The 15,041-nt window shown below is 50.4% G+C and overlaps 1 protein-coding gene across 1 annotated transcript; it reads right to left on the bottom strand.

Moving 5' to 3' along the window:
* Positions 1-293: 293 nt before the first annotated feature.
* Positions 294-6,712, bottom strand: LOC120844285 (juvenile hormone acid O-methyltransferase-like). The gene is made up of 3 exons (XM_040215986.1): positions 6,176-6,712; positions 5,394-5,553; positions 294-466 (listed from the first exon to the last, which is right to left on the bottom strand). Exons 1-3 carry the CDS (start codon positions 6,710-6,712, stop codon positions 294-296), a joined length of 870 nt encoding a protein of 289 aa, XP_040071920.1.
* Positions 6,713-15,041: the final 8,329 nt, after the last annotated feature.

Here is a 15,041-nt window from a genome sequence, read left to right as displayed (position 1 = left end):
GGTTTATTTATACGCATCTAAAAAAAAATTAAAAAATGTGCACAATAGTAAGGCACGCTATATTATTTCTTGCGATATCATCAATGTCTTGAAAACCACATTAAAATTCTTGATTACATTTTATTTGTTTGCAAAAAGAAAAAACAGCCAACATACATTTCGTGCTATTCGGTCAAAATATCTCGCAGTGCACCCATTTTCTGCTCTGGTTTATATATTTTTTTTTCTTCGTGCATCCCAAATACCCCGAAATGGCACACAAAATTGCAATATAACATTTCATTGAACTGGCGCTATGGTTCAGGCTTGAATGCACACACTGCGACGACGTCAAACATTATTGGAGGTCCCTTTGTTTCTTGCTCATGCCACAGTTTGCTAGCTTCTTTGGTCGCTTCCTTGAGAAGATCTGATTTTTCCTCTTCAGTCATCAAGTTCGTCAAGGGGTTCATGGCCATCAACTCCACTGAAAAATAAATAGCAATAAACATCTATAGCTAATTGTTAAGAGTGAGATTTCTGAACACGAGCAAAGCTTCGTATTGAGTTTCTGAAGCTGCAAAAGGAGTGGAAACATTTTCTTCGGGATTCACATATAGTAAAGAAAATGAGAGGTAACAGACGCACACAAGAAGTGAATACAAAAGGGCAAGTGAGAACGCCCGTTTTTGATTTGTAATCAGATATTTTACAAAAAACTGCCAAACATCTCATCATTGCCAAAAGCGAAGCATTCAAGCCAGTTCAGGGAGGGACCGCTCACTACTTTATTACGCCCGTTTAAAATTCTTGCTGCCGTAAACAAGGACTTCACATCATTTTTCTTTTAAGGGAAATAGTTTGTCAGGGGCTGAAGAAAACAATAGAACAAATTAATACGATGAACGTACACCCTTCCTACTGTGAATATCTCATAAATCTATACTGAAAAACTAGTTGTAATACAAAACTTAGATATTCGATCAATATGGCATATCCACGTTTAGAGCGTTACAATGTACCTGCCCGAGTCATAACATTCTGATGAGTCACGCCGAAAGGGACAAAAACTTTCAAACTGTGCTTGCACGCCGGTCAATAGCGCTTTTTTTTTGTTGTGTTTGATTTTAACATGATTAACGACAACAGCCGACGTTCACATTGCCCAAACGTCTTGTAATGCTTGTAAGTTTGCGCGCAAAAAGAGCGCTAGTTACTGGCCAGTGGAACAGTAATCCGGAGAAAGGCTTCCAATGAAATTAACTGTATTTCATGCCCCATGTTTTTTTTTTGTACAGAGTGCGGCCAACGAATAATCGAGTTCACCTTAATTAAATTAAACTCCCTTTTCTATATGCAATGACACTCTCAGTTAGTTCAAGAATAAAGCTAGGAGATTTATGTAAAAATATAGAAAGAACCGAATTACCCTGTAATATGTAAAAAAAAAAGAAAAATTATAATTTTTGTCCGGCACGGCATTGAGCCAACCTTTTTTGTGTTTTTTATTTGTAAGAAAAACCGTGGTTGTGAGATGTCGGAGCTCGGGAACAAGAAGACAGAAAAGACAATATTTCCAAGTGTGTTGGTATGCCATGCTGACTATTGCCGCGCGCCAAGTAGGCAGCGCGGCCGTACCCTAATGGTTATCGCGCTTGCCTCCCACGCGAGGGGCCAGGGTTCGATTCCTGGCCGCGACTATGCATTTTTGTTAACACTGTAATGTGATGTTCTGGTAAAATCGAGAACCGTCTAGCTGATTCGAGGTTAGAATGTTCCACGCGCCGAACCTTCTACGCCGAACGATCCAGAAACCCACGAGGGTACATAAGGGATTCCGCAAGGCGAGCGGAGTCAGTCTCGCCCCAGCGTTCGACATGGAAAACATCTTCGGTGGCCTTGTGCGGAGCCCGCCTACCACCGTCGAAGCTTTCATCGCCGAAGCAACCAACATCGAGCGCGCGCTTCAGGCACATACTTCCCGCTACCAGCGACATCCAGGCGTCGCTGCACCCACACTGCTTAACGGCGAAAACACTCTGGGTACACCGGACATCCGGGAAATTATCCGAGAGGTTGTCCGGGAGGAACTGCGAAGGTTGCTGCCAACTACCAGCTGTCCGCCAACCCTTTCCATCGCCGAGGCTGTCCGAGAAGAAGTGCATCGGGCGTTCCAACCAGAGGTTCCCGTCACCACGGTGGCACCGGAGGAACCGACGTTGAGCTACGCTGCGATGGCCCGACGACCGCCGCAAGCTCCCCGCCAACCCACGTCGCCACCCCGAAGAGACGCCCCAACGCCGCAGTACCCCCGACGAATGGAAGATCAGGCGCCGAGGAAGACAGACGTCTGGAGGACGGCTGACCGACGCCCGCTGTGTTACCACTGCGGGGAAGCTGACCATGTGTACCGCCGATGCCCATACCGACGACTCGGGCTGCGCGGATTCCACCCAAGCGACCCGCGCCCACGGTATGGTGAACGCCCCCGGGAGATCGACGAGTATCTGCGACGACCCCAGTCCCCCGAGCCTGCGTCCCGCCGAGAGTTCAGATCGCCTTCACCACGAATTCCAGCTTCGCCGATGCACCGACCCCGACGTGAAAGCCTGTCGCCCCTCGCTCCACGCCGGGGAAACTAGGCGCGGCCACCCCTGGAGGTGGAGTTGCCGAAGACGACCGACGCCAAGATCCTCCACGAACGTCGGAGGGCCCCCACTCGAACGCTACCAGAGACCAAAACGACGCCTCTGCAGCGGTGTCCAATAACCTAAATGTCGTCATTGACGGCCACGACGCATCAGCACTCGTGGACACCGGAGCAGACTACTCGGTCTTGAGTGGAAGGCTCTTCCGCCACCTTCGAAAAGTCACGACGCCGTGGGATGGACCGCAGATACGAACCGCCGGAGGGCACCTCATCACGCCTGTTGGAAGGTGCACCGCTCGCGTCGAAATTCACGGCGAGACGTGTCCTGTGAAATTCGTCATTCTACAAAGACTGTTCCAGAGACGTCATTCTCGGCATGGACTTTTTGTGTGAATACGGCGCCGTCATCGACCTTGGAGAAAACAGATTGACGCTGCGGACACCTGTTCCGCCTTCAGAGAAACTCCAAACTGCGTCAGCCGCCGTCCGAGTCGCTGTCGACCACGTGAATCTGCCGCCGCGATCAAGTGTTGTCGTACCCGTCGTGACCGATGCAGCTACCCGTAGCGAAGTTCTTCTGGAAGGTAACCTCCAGTTGCGCCTGGGAAGAGGAATAGGCGTCGCACGAGGAGTAGCTGAACTTCAGGATGGCCGCACTGTGGTCCTCGTGACGAACTTCCGGAATGAAACGCAACACCTCACAAAAGGTGCAGCCGTTGGCCACGTCGAGGATCTCCGAAACTCCGCCGAAATCGCCGCCATTACTGATGAATCCTCGCCACCTCAGCAAGACGGTACGTCACCAGCGCAACTTGACATCGACCCTAAGCTTCCGGACCCGAAACGACGGCAGCTGATTAACCTCCTCGCCGAATACCGTGACTGCTTTGCGACGTCGTCGAAGGTACGCCAAACAGCCGTTGCGAAGCACCGCATCATTACCGAGGACGACGCGCGCCCTGTGCATACACCACCGTACAGAGTCTCAGTTAAAGAAAGGGAGGTGATCCAGGAGCAAGTTCAAGAGATGCTGAACGACGACATAATCCAGCCATCAAGCAGTCCGTGGGCCTCTCCAGTCGTACTGGTTAAGAACAAGGACGGAACGCTTCGGTTCTGCGTGGACTACCGGCAGCTGAACGCGGTGACGAAGAAAGACGTCTACCCACTCCCCCGAATCGACGACACGTTAGACCGGCTGCGCCACTCTCGATACTTCTCATCGATGGACCTGAAGAGCGGCTACTGGCAGATCGAAGTCGACGAACGGGACCGAGAGAAGACAGCTTTCGTCACGCCAGATGGGCTGTACGAATTCAAGGTGATGCCCTTCGGACTGTGCACGGCTCCAGCAACTTTCCAGCGTGTTATGGACACCGTACTGGCAGGACTGAAGTGGCAGAGCTGTCTGGTCTACCTCGATGACGTCGTGGTGTTTTCCAGCGACTTCGACGAGCACTTGCGACGACTCCGAGCTGTTCTTCAAGCCATACGGACCGCTGGACTCATCCTCAAACCGTCAAAGTGTCGGTTCGCCTATGACGAACTGAAGTTTCTAGGTCACGTAGTTAGCAACGAAGGCGTGCGCCCAGACCTTTAGAAGACTCGCGCCGTCGCGTCATTTCCAGCGCCGACAGACAAAAAGGCCGTGCGAAGATTCCTTGGACTTTGCGCCTACTATCGTCGGTTCGTTCGGGATTTCGCACGGATTTCCGCACCGCTCACAAACCTCACGAAGGACGCCGAGAGGTTCGAATGGGCCGAGGAACAGCAGCAGGCATTCGACGAGTTGAAGCGACGACTCCAGACGCCTCCGGTTCTTGGACATTTCGATCAGGATGCGGACACCGAGATTCACACTGACGCAAGTAACGCAGGACTTGGCGCGGTACTAGTTCAAGTACAAGAAGGCACCGAACGAGTCATCGCCTACGCGAGTTGGACACTGTCCAAGGCAGAGAGAAATTACTCCACGACTGAGAAAGAATGCCTTACGGTCGTCTGGGCAATCACGAAGTTTCGTCCGCACTTGTACGGAAGCCCGTTCCGCGTAGTCACGGACCACCACTCGCTCTGCTGGCTTGCGAACTTCAAGGACCCGTCAGGACGCCTCGCTCGATGGAGCCTCCGGCTACAAGAGTTCAACATGACTGTGGTTTACAAATCAGGACGCAAGCACAGCGACGCTGACTGCCTGTCCAGGGCCCCTGTCGAAACACCTTCCGGCAGCAGCGACGACGATGATGACGAGTGCTTTCTAGGGGCAGTGAACACCGATGACATGGCACGACGTCAACGAGACGATCCGTAGCTGCGAGCCTTAATCGAGCACCTAGAAGGGCGCGGCGGTACCGTACCCCGTGTTTTCTCACGAGCCGTGTCGACCTTCACCATTCGACAAGGTGTACTCTACAAAGAGAACTTCGGGGACAACAACTCGCCGTGGCTGCTGGTAATCCCGACCGACCTTCGAGGTACGGCCGCGCTGCCTACTTGGCGCGCGGCACTATTCCGTCAGGGATGTACACATGATCGCATCTGTTACTAGCAAAGATAATCGAACAAGTTTAATTGCTTTACTCCGTAATGATTCCTATATGTCTTACAGTTATTTTAACCTCCCTGATTGCCCAGACTGGGTGACAAGAAGAAATAGAAGCTTCCAGTCATCACCCCGAAATCCGAGCTCCAATTTGTGCAAATAATCTATTGACCCTCTAGACTTGCGCTTCAGAGGTCGCGACAGTGTGAAAAAAATGCTTGCAGGTTATGGTTTCGGCGCTGTCGTAGTTCACAAGTGCTTCTTGGGTTACGTTGCATATAGATGGTGTGAGGTTAGCAGATTTCAGTAGACTGGAGATGTAGGAAGCTATTTCGTCTTTCCCATTCATATTGATGGTCGGAGGAATGCACCTTTCAGCGACCTGCGTAAAAGACATAAACACAAAATACTAGAAAAAGATATTGAAATGGTGAGATTACAATTTTTTAAAAGCAACACAATTTTAATAAGCACATAAATACACAGTGAGGTTAAACCAGATGATCAGCAAGCCTGGTACCTTTGAACGTTACAATAAATAAAGTTTAACAAAATAATGTGTGATTAATTCCCGAGGGTATGAGTCCTGATATATGATTCTGCCCAGCATCATTCCGTTGCTTCTCTCTTTAGAATTTATGCAAAACCTTTCGAACCGTTGTCGCCTCTTCATAGATCTGGTCTCCGGCTCCAGAAGTCGAACTGATCATCGGCTTTTCCAAAATACCTGTAGATTTACCATTGTACCCAAAAAATGTTCACAAGGTTTCTAGGACAAACCATCTAAGTATAGACTTAGAATACTTATTCTGGTCTATGCAGACAATTCTGTCTCACAGGTCTTTCTGGAATTATCTTTCTAGGACGTGTACGATTCACAGTACTTAATTTTATTTGTTCCACGACGTCGATTAACGTTCTGAAATTTTACATCAAATGGCATATGACATAGAATTTGGGATTTTCTTGACCATAGTCAGAGGATCTATTCTGCAGCACCTCACCTTCGCGTACTTCTTCCAGGGCTCCATCTCAACCAACATTTGGCGAAATCGAATGTGTGGACTGGATGCAAAGAACCACAACAGACGTTCGGCTCCGGGCTTCATCAGCTCAGCCATGTTCTTGAACGCTTTCTCTTGATCTTTCACCCAGTTGAAACAAAAGAATGAGTAGACGCGATCAAACCGGCCGTACCGAACCGCAAAGTCTGCCACTTCATCAGCTACGATATCCAGGACGTCGTATATGATCTTAGGATGGCCATAGTGCGTGTTGGCGAACTCCACCATGTCCCTGGACAAGTCTACTGCGACAATCCTCCGGCATAGCAGACAGCGTGGAAGCAGACCGTCACGCGCGATATCTCCTGGACCGCAACCCAAATCAATAAACTGCTTATCATCTTTGGCGTCCATGCCGTAGGCCCCATTCATTGCTTCCAGCCCATCCACGCCAAACGAGAACCATGCTTTTGCGGTGGCGTCGTTGTAGAGCTCCGGATTGAGTGTGGAAAGTGCTGTATTGCTGTCCGTTGACATGACGGCGCCCGTACCTGCAAAGGAAATTTTTGGAGACGCTGTTTAAATTCAGAATACTAACGTGTACAAACCTTTCAGGTCGTAGTGCGTACACTGATCATATTCTGCTTTATAACTAGTGGACTAAGGCTCCAGTCACGTGATAAAAAATTGCAACTACAGCCAGCTCCGCTTTTTGCTTTTGCCGCACATAAAGGTCACACAGCTGCACCTTAGTCTGCTGGCGAGCTAAAATATCTCATGTAGATAAGTACTGTGCTGGAAAATTGAAATGTAAAACTCATACTACGTTATCATCCTACACGCCACAAATTGTCCGCTCGACTGCCGAGCGAGGTTTCTGCAGCGAAGCTGTCTATGGCTAGGTTCTGGCAGATTATCTCCGTGGTCGGAAAAAGCGTAGACCAACAATTTTGCACAATTTATGCTGCGGACGCCGGCGCCGCACTCGCGCGCCTTTCCCGTATGAAATATTCGTCGCAAAGAACAAACATAAAGCGTTGACGAATGCGCGTGCAAGCTGCGATTTGTTTTAGGTTTTTGTTTTAGAACAGTTACAGCTGAAGTCCCCTGCGCCTCACGCGCAAACCTTCCCATATAAAAGATTCGAAGTAAATAACCAAAATAAAGCGTCGACGAACGCGCCTGCAAGATGCCAGTAGTTTTAGGCTTTTGCTTTAGAACCGCTAAAGCTGCAGACGCCGGCGCCGCAGGGACGCGCCTTCCCCACGCACGGATTCTCTGTCCCCCCTGACATTGCGCAATGCCGCGCACCCTTCGGCGGCCACCTGCAGAAGATCGCGCCACTGTCCTTATCAGTTGGACTTCAGACCATAGACCGCACCCGCGTTGCACGTTCCAAAGAGGAGCAGCGGTAGTACCAGGAGCGTCGGCGCGCCGAGAAGCGAGAATGGACACGCCGCCAACGTGAAACCGCCGTTGGCGATGCTCCCAGCCCGACGTAGCAAATCCCACCAAAGCGCCAGCTTCGTTGGAGTTCTCTCTTCACGGGGTGGAAGGGCTCTCAATTTGTTTTTATGCGAAAGCATTAACTGTTTTATGGAGCAAGCTGGCGTCATCAGTTTGAAGCGCGAAACGGCTCCTAGTTTCCGCGGTCCCAATGGGCGCGCTTCGCCCACGGTTCCATAGTCTGGTGCGCGTCGACGGGGCTCCCATTGGTCGCTGCACCATGGTCTCCGAGATCCCTAAGCGCGCGCGCGCTAGTACGCAACAGACGACAAAGGGGCCGACGAGCGACTTTCATGCTTTCGCATTCACAACTAACTCATAAAAAATGCTTAGGTGTAACTCGAGCTTTTTATTACAGTAATTATAGCAGCCGAGTGGTACCATTAGACGAACTGATTAAATATATAACAAAACTTAGCCCATAACAAATAGAAGAGCCGAGTTGAATAGGACACAGGCTCAAAAATGAAATTTGTGGATTATTAGGTTTCTCAGAAGTCATGTATCTAATAATGCTGTTTGGTAGAACAAAAACATAGGCGAATGTGCCGTTAGAAAGAACACAATCCCAAACTTCAATTTTTGATATTCAGATAATTATGTTCTTGCATTATGTTCTTGGAATTAGCTAAGCACTGTCATGTGACAGTTTTTTTTTTTTCCGTTGCTGAACGCTCTTGTTTTTTTCTATATTATGCTACCTTGATGAGTATACTCTGGATGTTCTAGATATGTATTGTGGTAAATGTTTCACCGCCATTTTAGTTCCTCGGACTCCACTCCACCCTGGTTAGACATGCAATAAAGTTTTCAGTCAGCACCCGTAAATGGTCTTCTAAGTTAAAAAAAACAAAAACAAAAAACAAGGATAAGTGTGTTTTAAATGGGTATCGCACATTGTTGGTTATTTATATCTATTTATTTATATCTAGTTCTAGAAAATTACCCGCAGAAAACAACAACCTATATCCTACGTCAATAGAAATTGTTCAAGAAAATATTCGCACAAATTATGGGTCTCAACTTTTGAGTTATATGATTCCCGAATTTTTAAATAGATTCCCAGAAACGGTACAGATTACTCACTGCCAATCGCTTCGAAATTAAAAAAAAAAAAGAAAAAAAAAAGGTTTTTCATAATGTTGTCATGAATGACAATTGTTGAGGGGATAATAACTGAAGAAACAAAATGTTTATTAAGGTTAACCTGTGCCCAAAAATAAAAAGGGAACAGAAGAAAGCAGAGCGTCGCGGGCGTTGAAGTCGCCTTGACAGCAGAGTCGAACGCTGGGGCGAAACTGACTGCGGCTTGCCACGGGGAGTCTTTTGTACACGCGTAGGCTCCAGGAACATTCGTCGTAGAAGGTTAGGTGCGGAAAACATTGCTACCCCGAATCAGCAAGACGGTTATCAAATTTACTAGAACATTACAGTGTCAACAAAAATGCCAGAAGGCCAGGAATCGAACCCTGGCCTTCTGCGTGAAATACAAGCGCGATAACCGTTATGCCACGGGCGCGCTGCCTAATTGGTCAGTTGCGCCCGCGGCATTATTCCCCCCGTTAAAAAAGCGCATCGTCCCAATGCAGCACAAAACGAGAAAAAAAAGATCCACAACTAAAGGACAGCAGAATCGTGAGCCACAGTTAACAGTTCACTCGTCGAGGACGGTGGAAAGTGCTATCGTTCGTAATACGGCTTCAACCGGACGACGTGCACCACCTCGGGTCGTGGCTGACGTCTGGTTGGTTGGCGTGTTCCGTCGCGAAGAACTTCGTAGTTCAGATCTCCGAGGCGTCGGATGACCTTGTAAGGACAAAAGTAGCGCTTCAGCATTTTCTCGCTGAGACCGCGACGACGAATAGGCGTCCACACCCACACTCTGTCTCCGGGTTGGAAGTGAACGGCGCGGCTACGAAGATTGTACCGGCGAGCGTCGACACGCTGTTGATTTTGGATTCGAAGGCGGACTAGCTGGCTCGCTTCTGCTCTCTGACTGACCGCATGGGCATCGTCGCATCCGTCAGCCACGGGCTCATGGAAGCAGCATCGCGTCCAGCATGGTCGTCACTTTTCTTCCATGCACCAGCTGAAATGGTGTAAACCCGGTTGTTTCTTGAGCTGCGGTGTTGTAGGCGAACGTGATGTATGGTAATACCTCATCCCACGTCTTGTGCTCTACGTCGACGTACATGGAGACAATGTCTGCGTGGACTATCGCCGGCTCAACGCAGTAACAAAAATGAAAGCCGTTTACAACTCCCTGTAACGCCGAGTTTGAGCGCAGCTCTTGAGGAGGAGGAGGGAAGGGTACTGGGGGGATCAGTTGACCTCGGAAGGGGTGGGGGGGTCACGTGACCTGGGAGATCACGTGACCTCGGGGGGAGGGGTCACGTGACCTGGGGGGTCACGTGACGATGACGTCATCAGTGATGATGACGATGACGATGCGGATGCCGATTACGTCATTGGCATCCGCATCGCCATCGTCATCATGACTGATAACGTCATCAGTGACGTCACTGATGACGTCATCGGCATCGTCATCGTCATCATCACTGATGACGTCATCGTCACGTGACCCCCTCAGGTCACGTGACCCCCCCTAGGTCCTCCCGAAGGAACCCGAGGTCCTCCCGGAGGAGCCCGAGGTCCTCCCGAGGTCCTCCCGAAGGAACCCCAGGTCCTTCCGAGGTCCTCCCGAAGGAACCCGAGGTCCTTCCGAGGTCCTGCCAAAGAAACCCGAGGTGCTTCCGAGGTCCTCCCGAAGGAACCCGAGGTCCTGGGGGGGTCACGTGACGGTGACGTCATCAGTGATGATGACGATGACGATGCGGATGCCGATGAAGTCATTGGCATCCGCATCGCCATCGTCATCGTCACTTATGACGTCATCAGTGACGTCACTGATGACGTCATCGGCATCCGCATCGTCATCGTCATCGTCACCGATGACGTCATAGTCACGTGACCCCCCCTAGGTCCTCCCGAAGGAACCCGAGGTCCTCCCGAGGCCCTCCCGAAGGAACCCGAGGTCCTTCCGAGGTCCTCCCGAAGGAACCCGAGGTCCTCCCGAAGGACCTCGGGTTCCTTCGGGAGGACCTCGGGAGGACCTCGGGTTTCTTCGGGAAAATTTACCCATAATACACCGCGCGGTTACGCCGACGGCGACGGCGACGCCGATGCCGCTCAAGCCGGAAACAGGCGCCTAAGAGCTGCGCTCTAAAAAAGGACGTCTATCCGCTGCCCCGCATTGACGACAGCTTGAATCGGCTGTGCCACGCCCGTTAATTTTCGTCAATGAACTTGAGAGTGGGTACTGCAGATAGAGGTCGACGAACGAGATCTCGAGACGACGGCATTCGTCACGCCGGACGGACTGTATGAATTTAAAGTAATGCCGTTCGGACTGTGTACAGCGCCGGCAGCCTTCCAGCGCGTTATGGACACCGTCCTTTCCGGCTCTAAATGGCAGAGCTGTCTCGTGTACCTCGACGACGTTGTGGTGTTCGCAAGGGAATTAGACGAGCACCTGAGACGATTGCGATCCGTGCTACAGGCTATCAAGACTGCTGCGCTGACACTCAAGCCTTCCAAGTGTCGGTTCGCCTATGGTGAGCTAAAATTCTTGGGACACGTTGTGAGCGCTCAGGGTGTAAGCCCTGATCCTGCAAAGACGTCCGCTGTCGCCGAATTCCCGATACCATCAGACAAGAAGGCCGTTCGAAGGTTCCTTGGTCTGTGCACCTACTACAGACGTTTCGTTCGTGACTTTGCACAAATTTCTGCACCGCTGATGAATCTGACGAAGGACAACGTTCAGTTCCAGTGGGGAAAGGAACAAGAACAAGCGTTCGATGAACTTAATCGAAGGCTCCAGTCGCCCCCTATCCTCGGGCATTTTGATCAGTCTGCGGAGACAGAAATCTACAGGGACGCCAGCAATACCGGCCTCGGTGGAGTACTCGTTCAGCGACAAGAAGGGACAGAAGAAAACAGAGCGTCGAGGGCGTCGAAGTCGGCGTGACAGCAGAGTCAAAGGCTGAGCCGAAACTGACTGCAGCTTGCTACGCGGAACCTTCTTTGTACACGCGTGGGCTTCTCGAACATCCGGCGTAGAAAGTTCGGTGCGGATAAAATTCTTAAAGGGACCATGAAATGACCTTTTTACTTTTTCCAGATAACTTTTACATTAAACCGTCAATGTTCACTGAATGCCGAACAGGCATCCGTTTTCGTCTCGGTTTATTAACTTCTGCACAAAAAATTATTGAAATATCGACTTTTTCATTCTCTCCAACTGACCGCAAAACAAGCCGTGACGTAGGCCGTTTCCGGAACCGGAAGTTCTCTCGGCAGTAGGAGAATGGGAGTGTTAGCGGCAACGAGTTGGGGTGCGCCGGTAGGTTTTACTGCGCTGATGTCACCGACGTATTTCCTGAATCGGCGCCTCTCATCGCCGCATCGCAGCTGAGCGAAATTCAATGAGATATGTTGCGCTACAGCGACAGCATGGCACTAGTCCCATACGCCGGTATGCCTGTTGGGAAGTGCAGCGAGTCTTCCGATGAAGACTCCAGAAGTCAACCACCCTGTCATTGTTGGCAGAAGGGCCGGCCCGTGTCAGTCGTTTGCAAAGCGACGTAGATGGCGTTTTTCGCGGCCTCGGAGATGCAGGAGCGAGCCGACGTTAAAAAAGATACGTTTGAACTACGAGTGTCAGCAAGAGCCACGTAAATACCTGTTTACACTTGGAGCGGACGCGCGCGCTTGATGGAAGTGCTGTATTCGCGCTGTTTGTAAGCGCTTCGGGACCGTTCTTTTACGATTGCAACTCGATACTGACGCGACACTTGGCAAAGAAAGGTTGGACCGGGTTTGTACGTATACCTCCCACGAACTGTTATAGCTCGACAGTGACGTGCAGTCTGTCAGAATAAAAATGGCATACCAATAACAAAGTGTACATACCGTGTTACGAAGGTAATCCATACGGCGTTTATTTCAGCTCTATATCACACAAAACAAGAAGATAGAATCGACGAGTGTTCGTCAACACTGCCTCGGAAAACAAGGGGAAGAGATTGACCTCACCTCTTAATCTAGAATTGAGGTCAGCGATCAAACTAGGGTCGCGCGGGCATATTCCATTTAGCACGCCAGCCGGTCGGAGGCAGACGGTCTTGCGACGAAGCAACGCAGCGCCGAGTCGGAATGCCTGCTAGGCCTATATTCTGAGCAGTTCGCTTCGTCGAAGTCGGTGGATCCAGCGTTCTTGTTCGTCGTGGTCTGTTTTAAGTACTGCTTTCTTGCTGCTTGAAGTCGGCACGCGCGGGAAGAACACGTAGAAAAATAAACGTTCAGTCAGTCAGAGTTTTGAGAGGAAGGAAAACAGAGAAAATAAACGCTCGACGGTCGCCGCCACCCAAGCAACTGTCGGCCCTGCCCTACTGCGCACGCCCAGTAGTTGCTTCGTTTACCACACGATAGATGGCGCTTGGCTCTCAGCCTTATCAAATTTGGCAATTTTCGCCACACATCTCTAATTATGCTACAAAATGTGGATCTGAATATTATTTAACAAAACTTTTAGGAAACATTCGCCGGCTATTTATTGTTTACGATCGCGGTGCTGGTGAGGTAGGCTCTTACCCAATAGGCGACCTGGATTTGGCTGACGTGTTCCATTTCCGCGGATGCATCGTAGTAAACAGGCGAAGGAAGGAAGGCGCAAAAGAGTCCAGTTTTCTTTTAAAAGTTCTATAGCAAATAATTTTTTTTGGCTCCCTATTTTTGTGTTTTTGTGTTTCTTTTCACACCTCTTACGACGTGCGGTGGATGAAACTCGATTTTAAAATCATTTCATGGTCCCTTTAACCTGGAGTCAGCAGGACGGTTCTCGAATTTACTAGAACATTACAGCGTCAACAAAAATGCATAGACGCGTCAGGAATCGAACCCTGGGCTTCTGCGTGGAATACAAGCGCGATAACCGTTATTCCACGGGCGCGATGCCCACTTGGTCAGCTGCGCCCGCGGCAATATTTCCACAGCAGTACTACGTCTCGCATCTTCATCATTCTCACCCTTTGTCTTATTTTCATTTCGTTTTTCCTTTGTTTTGCATGATTTATAGCACATATGTCATCCCCACTTTATCTTTATATATATATATATATATATTATTTGCCCCGTGCGTCGGCGAGCGACCGCTTGGGTGGCCGAGTGGTTACCGTGCTTGACTGTGGCGCATAAGTCTAGGTTCGATTCGAGTCGATGGAATGTTGTTTTATTTATTCTTTCAACATTGCGTTCTCGTGAGTTGGAGAACATTCTCGGCTGATCAAGTTCGGAATGTTCTAGTCGCCCAGCGTTCTAGGCCGATTGTTCCAGGAGCCAAAGCGCGTACATACGGGGCTCCACGTGGCGATCTGCGCTCAGCTTTGCCCCAGCGTACGATCCTGCTGTTACGCCGCCATCGACGCCGGCGACGCTCTGCTGTTTTCTTCTGTTTCCTTTTTGTTTTGGGCACAAGTTCGTCCCATCAAACGTTTAGTTTCTTCAGTTATCATCGCCTCATCAACCGTCATTCGTGACATTTTGGCGGAGGTGCGGGGTATCGCGTTCTGTGCCCTTTGTTGCGAAAGGGCCCAGGAGGCGACCTTGCCCTTCCAAACCGACCGGCACGGGTGAACGTCCTGGAGCATCGTCACCAGGTGGCTGCGCTCAGCGGTGCAGGGGGTCAGGGCAGGAGGCGCCCTGGCGTCGCCAACATGCCTGTTGCGAAGGGATGACATGGACTCTAACGAAGGATTATTAAGTTGACGGACGCCAACGTCATCGGGCTTTACCTTCCGGGCCCTCTCGTTCCGGCTTCGGTCTGGCCTCGACGCGCGGCACCTCGGCAGCCGTGGGACGCCCTCGACAAAGGAGGGGGCTTTGCGTCCTCTCCCAGCTTCGAGCTTCGATGGGATTATCCCCTTTACGCACGGAGGCCAAGACGCCTGCAATTAGGGATCCTTGCCCCGTCCGGACCGCGATGGCACCGGTGACCAACGAGATCGACAGGCCACCCTGTGACCAAGGTCGCCTGCACTTCGGTGTGTGCGCGACGCGTGTGGCAGTGTGGGGGAGAGGGAAATGGCGTGCCTGGCCATTAGGAACAATGAACCCTGGGGATTCCCTGCTAGGGATGTGGGGACAAGTGAGGTTATAAAAGCAGCAGCAGGCGGCTGCTCGCTTGTGTTCTCTGCAGTGTTCTGTGTTGTTCTCGGCAGTGTTCTCAAGTGTTCTTGAGTTGATGTAACCTGTCCATATGTACATATAAAGAGTTATATTATTTAATAGACACTTTTCCTGC

Source organism: Ixodes scapularis, unplaced genomic scaffold, assembly GCF_016920785.2.
Source record: "Ixodes scapularis isolate PalLabHiFi unplaced genomic scaffold, ASM1692078v2 ptg002869l_1__unscaffolded, whole genome shotgun sequence".
NCBI classification, from domain to species: Eukaryota; Metazoa; Arthropoda; class Arachnida; order Ixodida; family Ixodidae; genus Ixodes; species Ixodes scapularis.
The sequence above is the reverse complement of the archived record's forward strand: the minus strand, read 5'-3'. Positions and strand labels throughout refer to the sequence as shown.

What these genes read in the sequence shown, in the direction of transcription:
- LOC120844285 (XM_040215986.1), bottom strand. Translation starts at nt 6,712, where the DNA reads ATGTCAACGGACAGCAATACAGCACTTTCCACACTCAATCCGGAGCTC. An exon ending in CCTGGAAGAAGTACGCGAAG is followed by an intron (nt 5,554 to 6,175) that starts GTGAGGTGCTGC and finishes TCTTTTACGCAG; the next exon opens with GTCGCTGAAAGGTGCATTCC. An exon ending in CAGCGCCGAAACCATAACCT is followed by an intron (nt 467 to 5,393) that starts GCAAGCATTTTT and finishes TTTATTTTTCAG; the next exon opens with TGGAGTTGATGGCCATGAAC.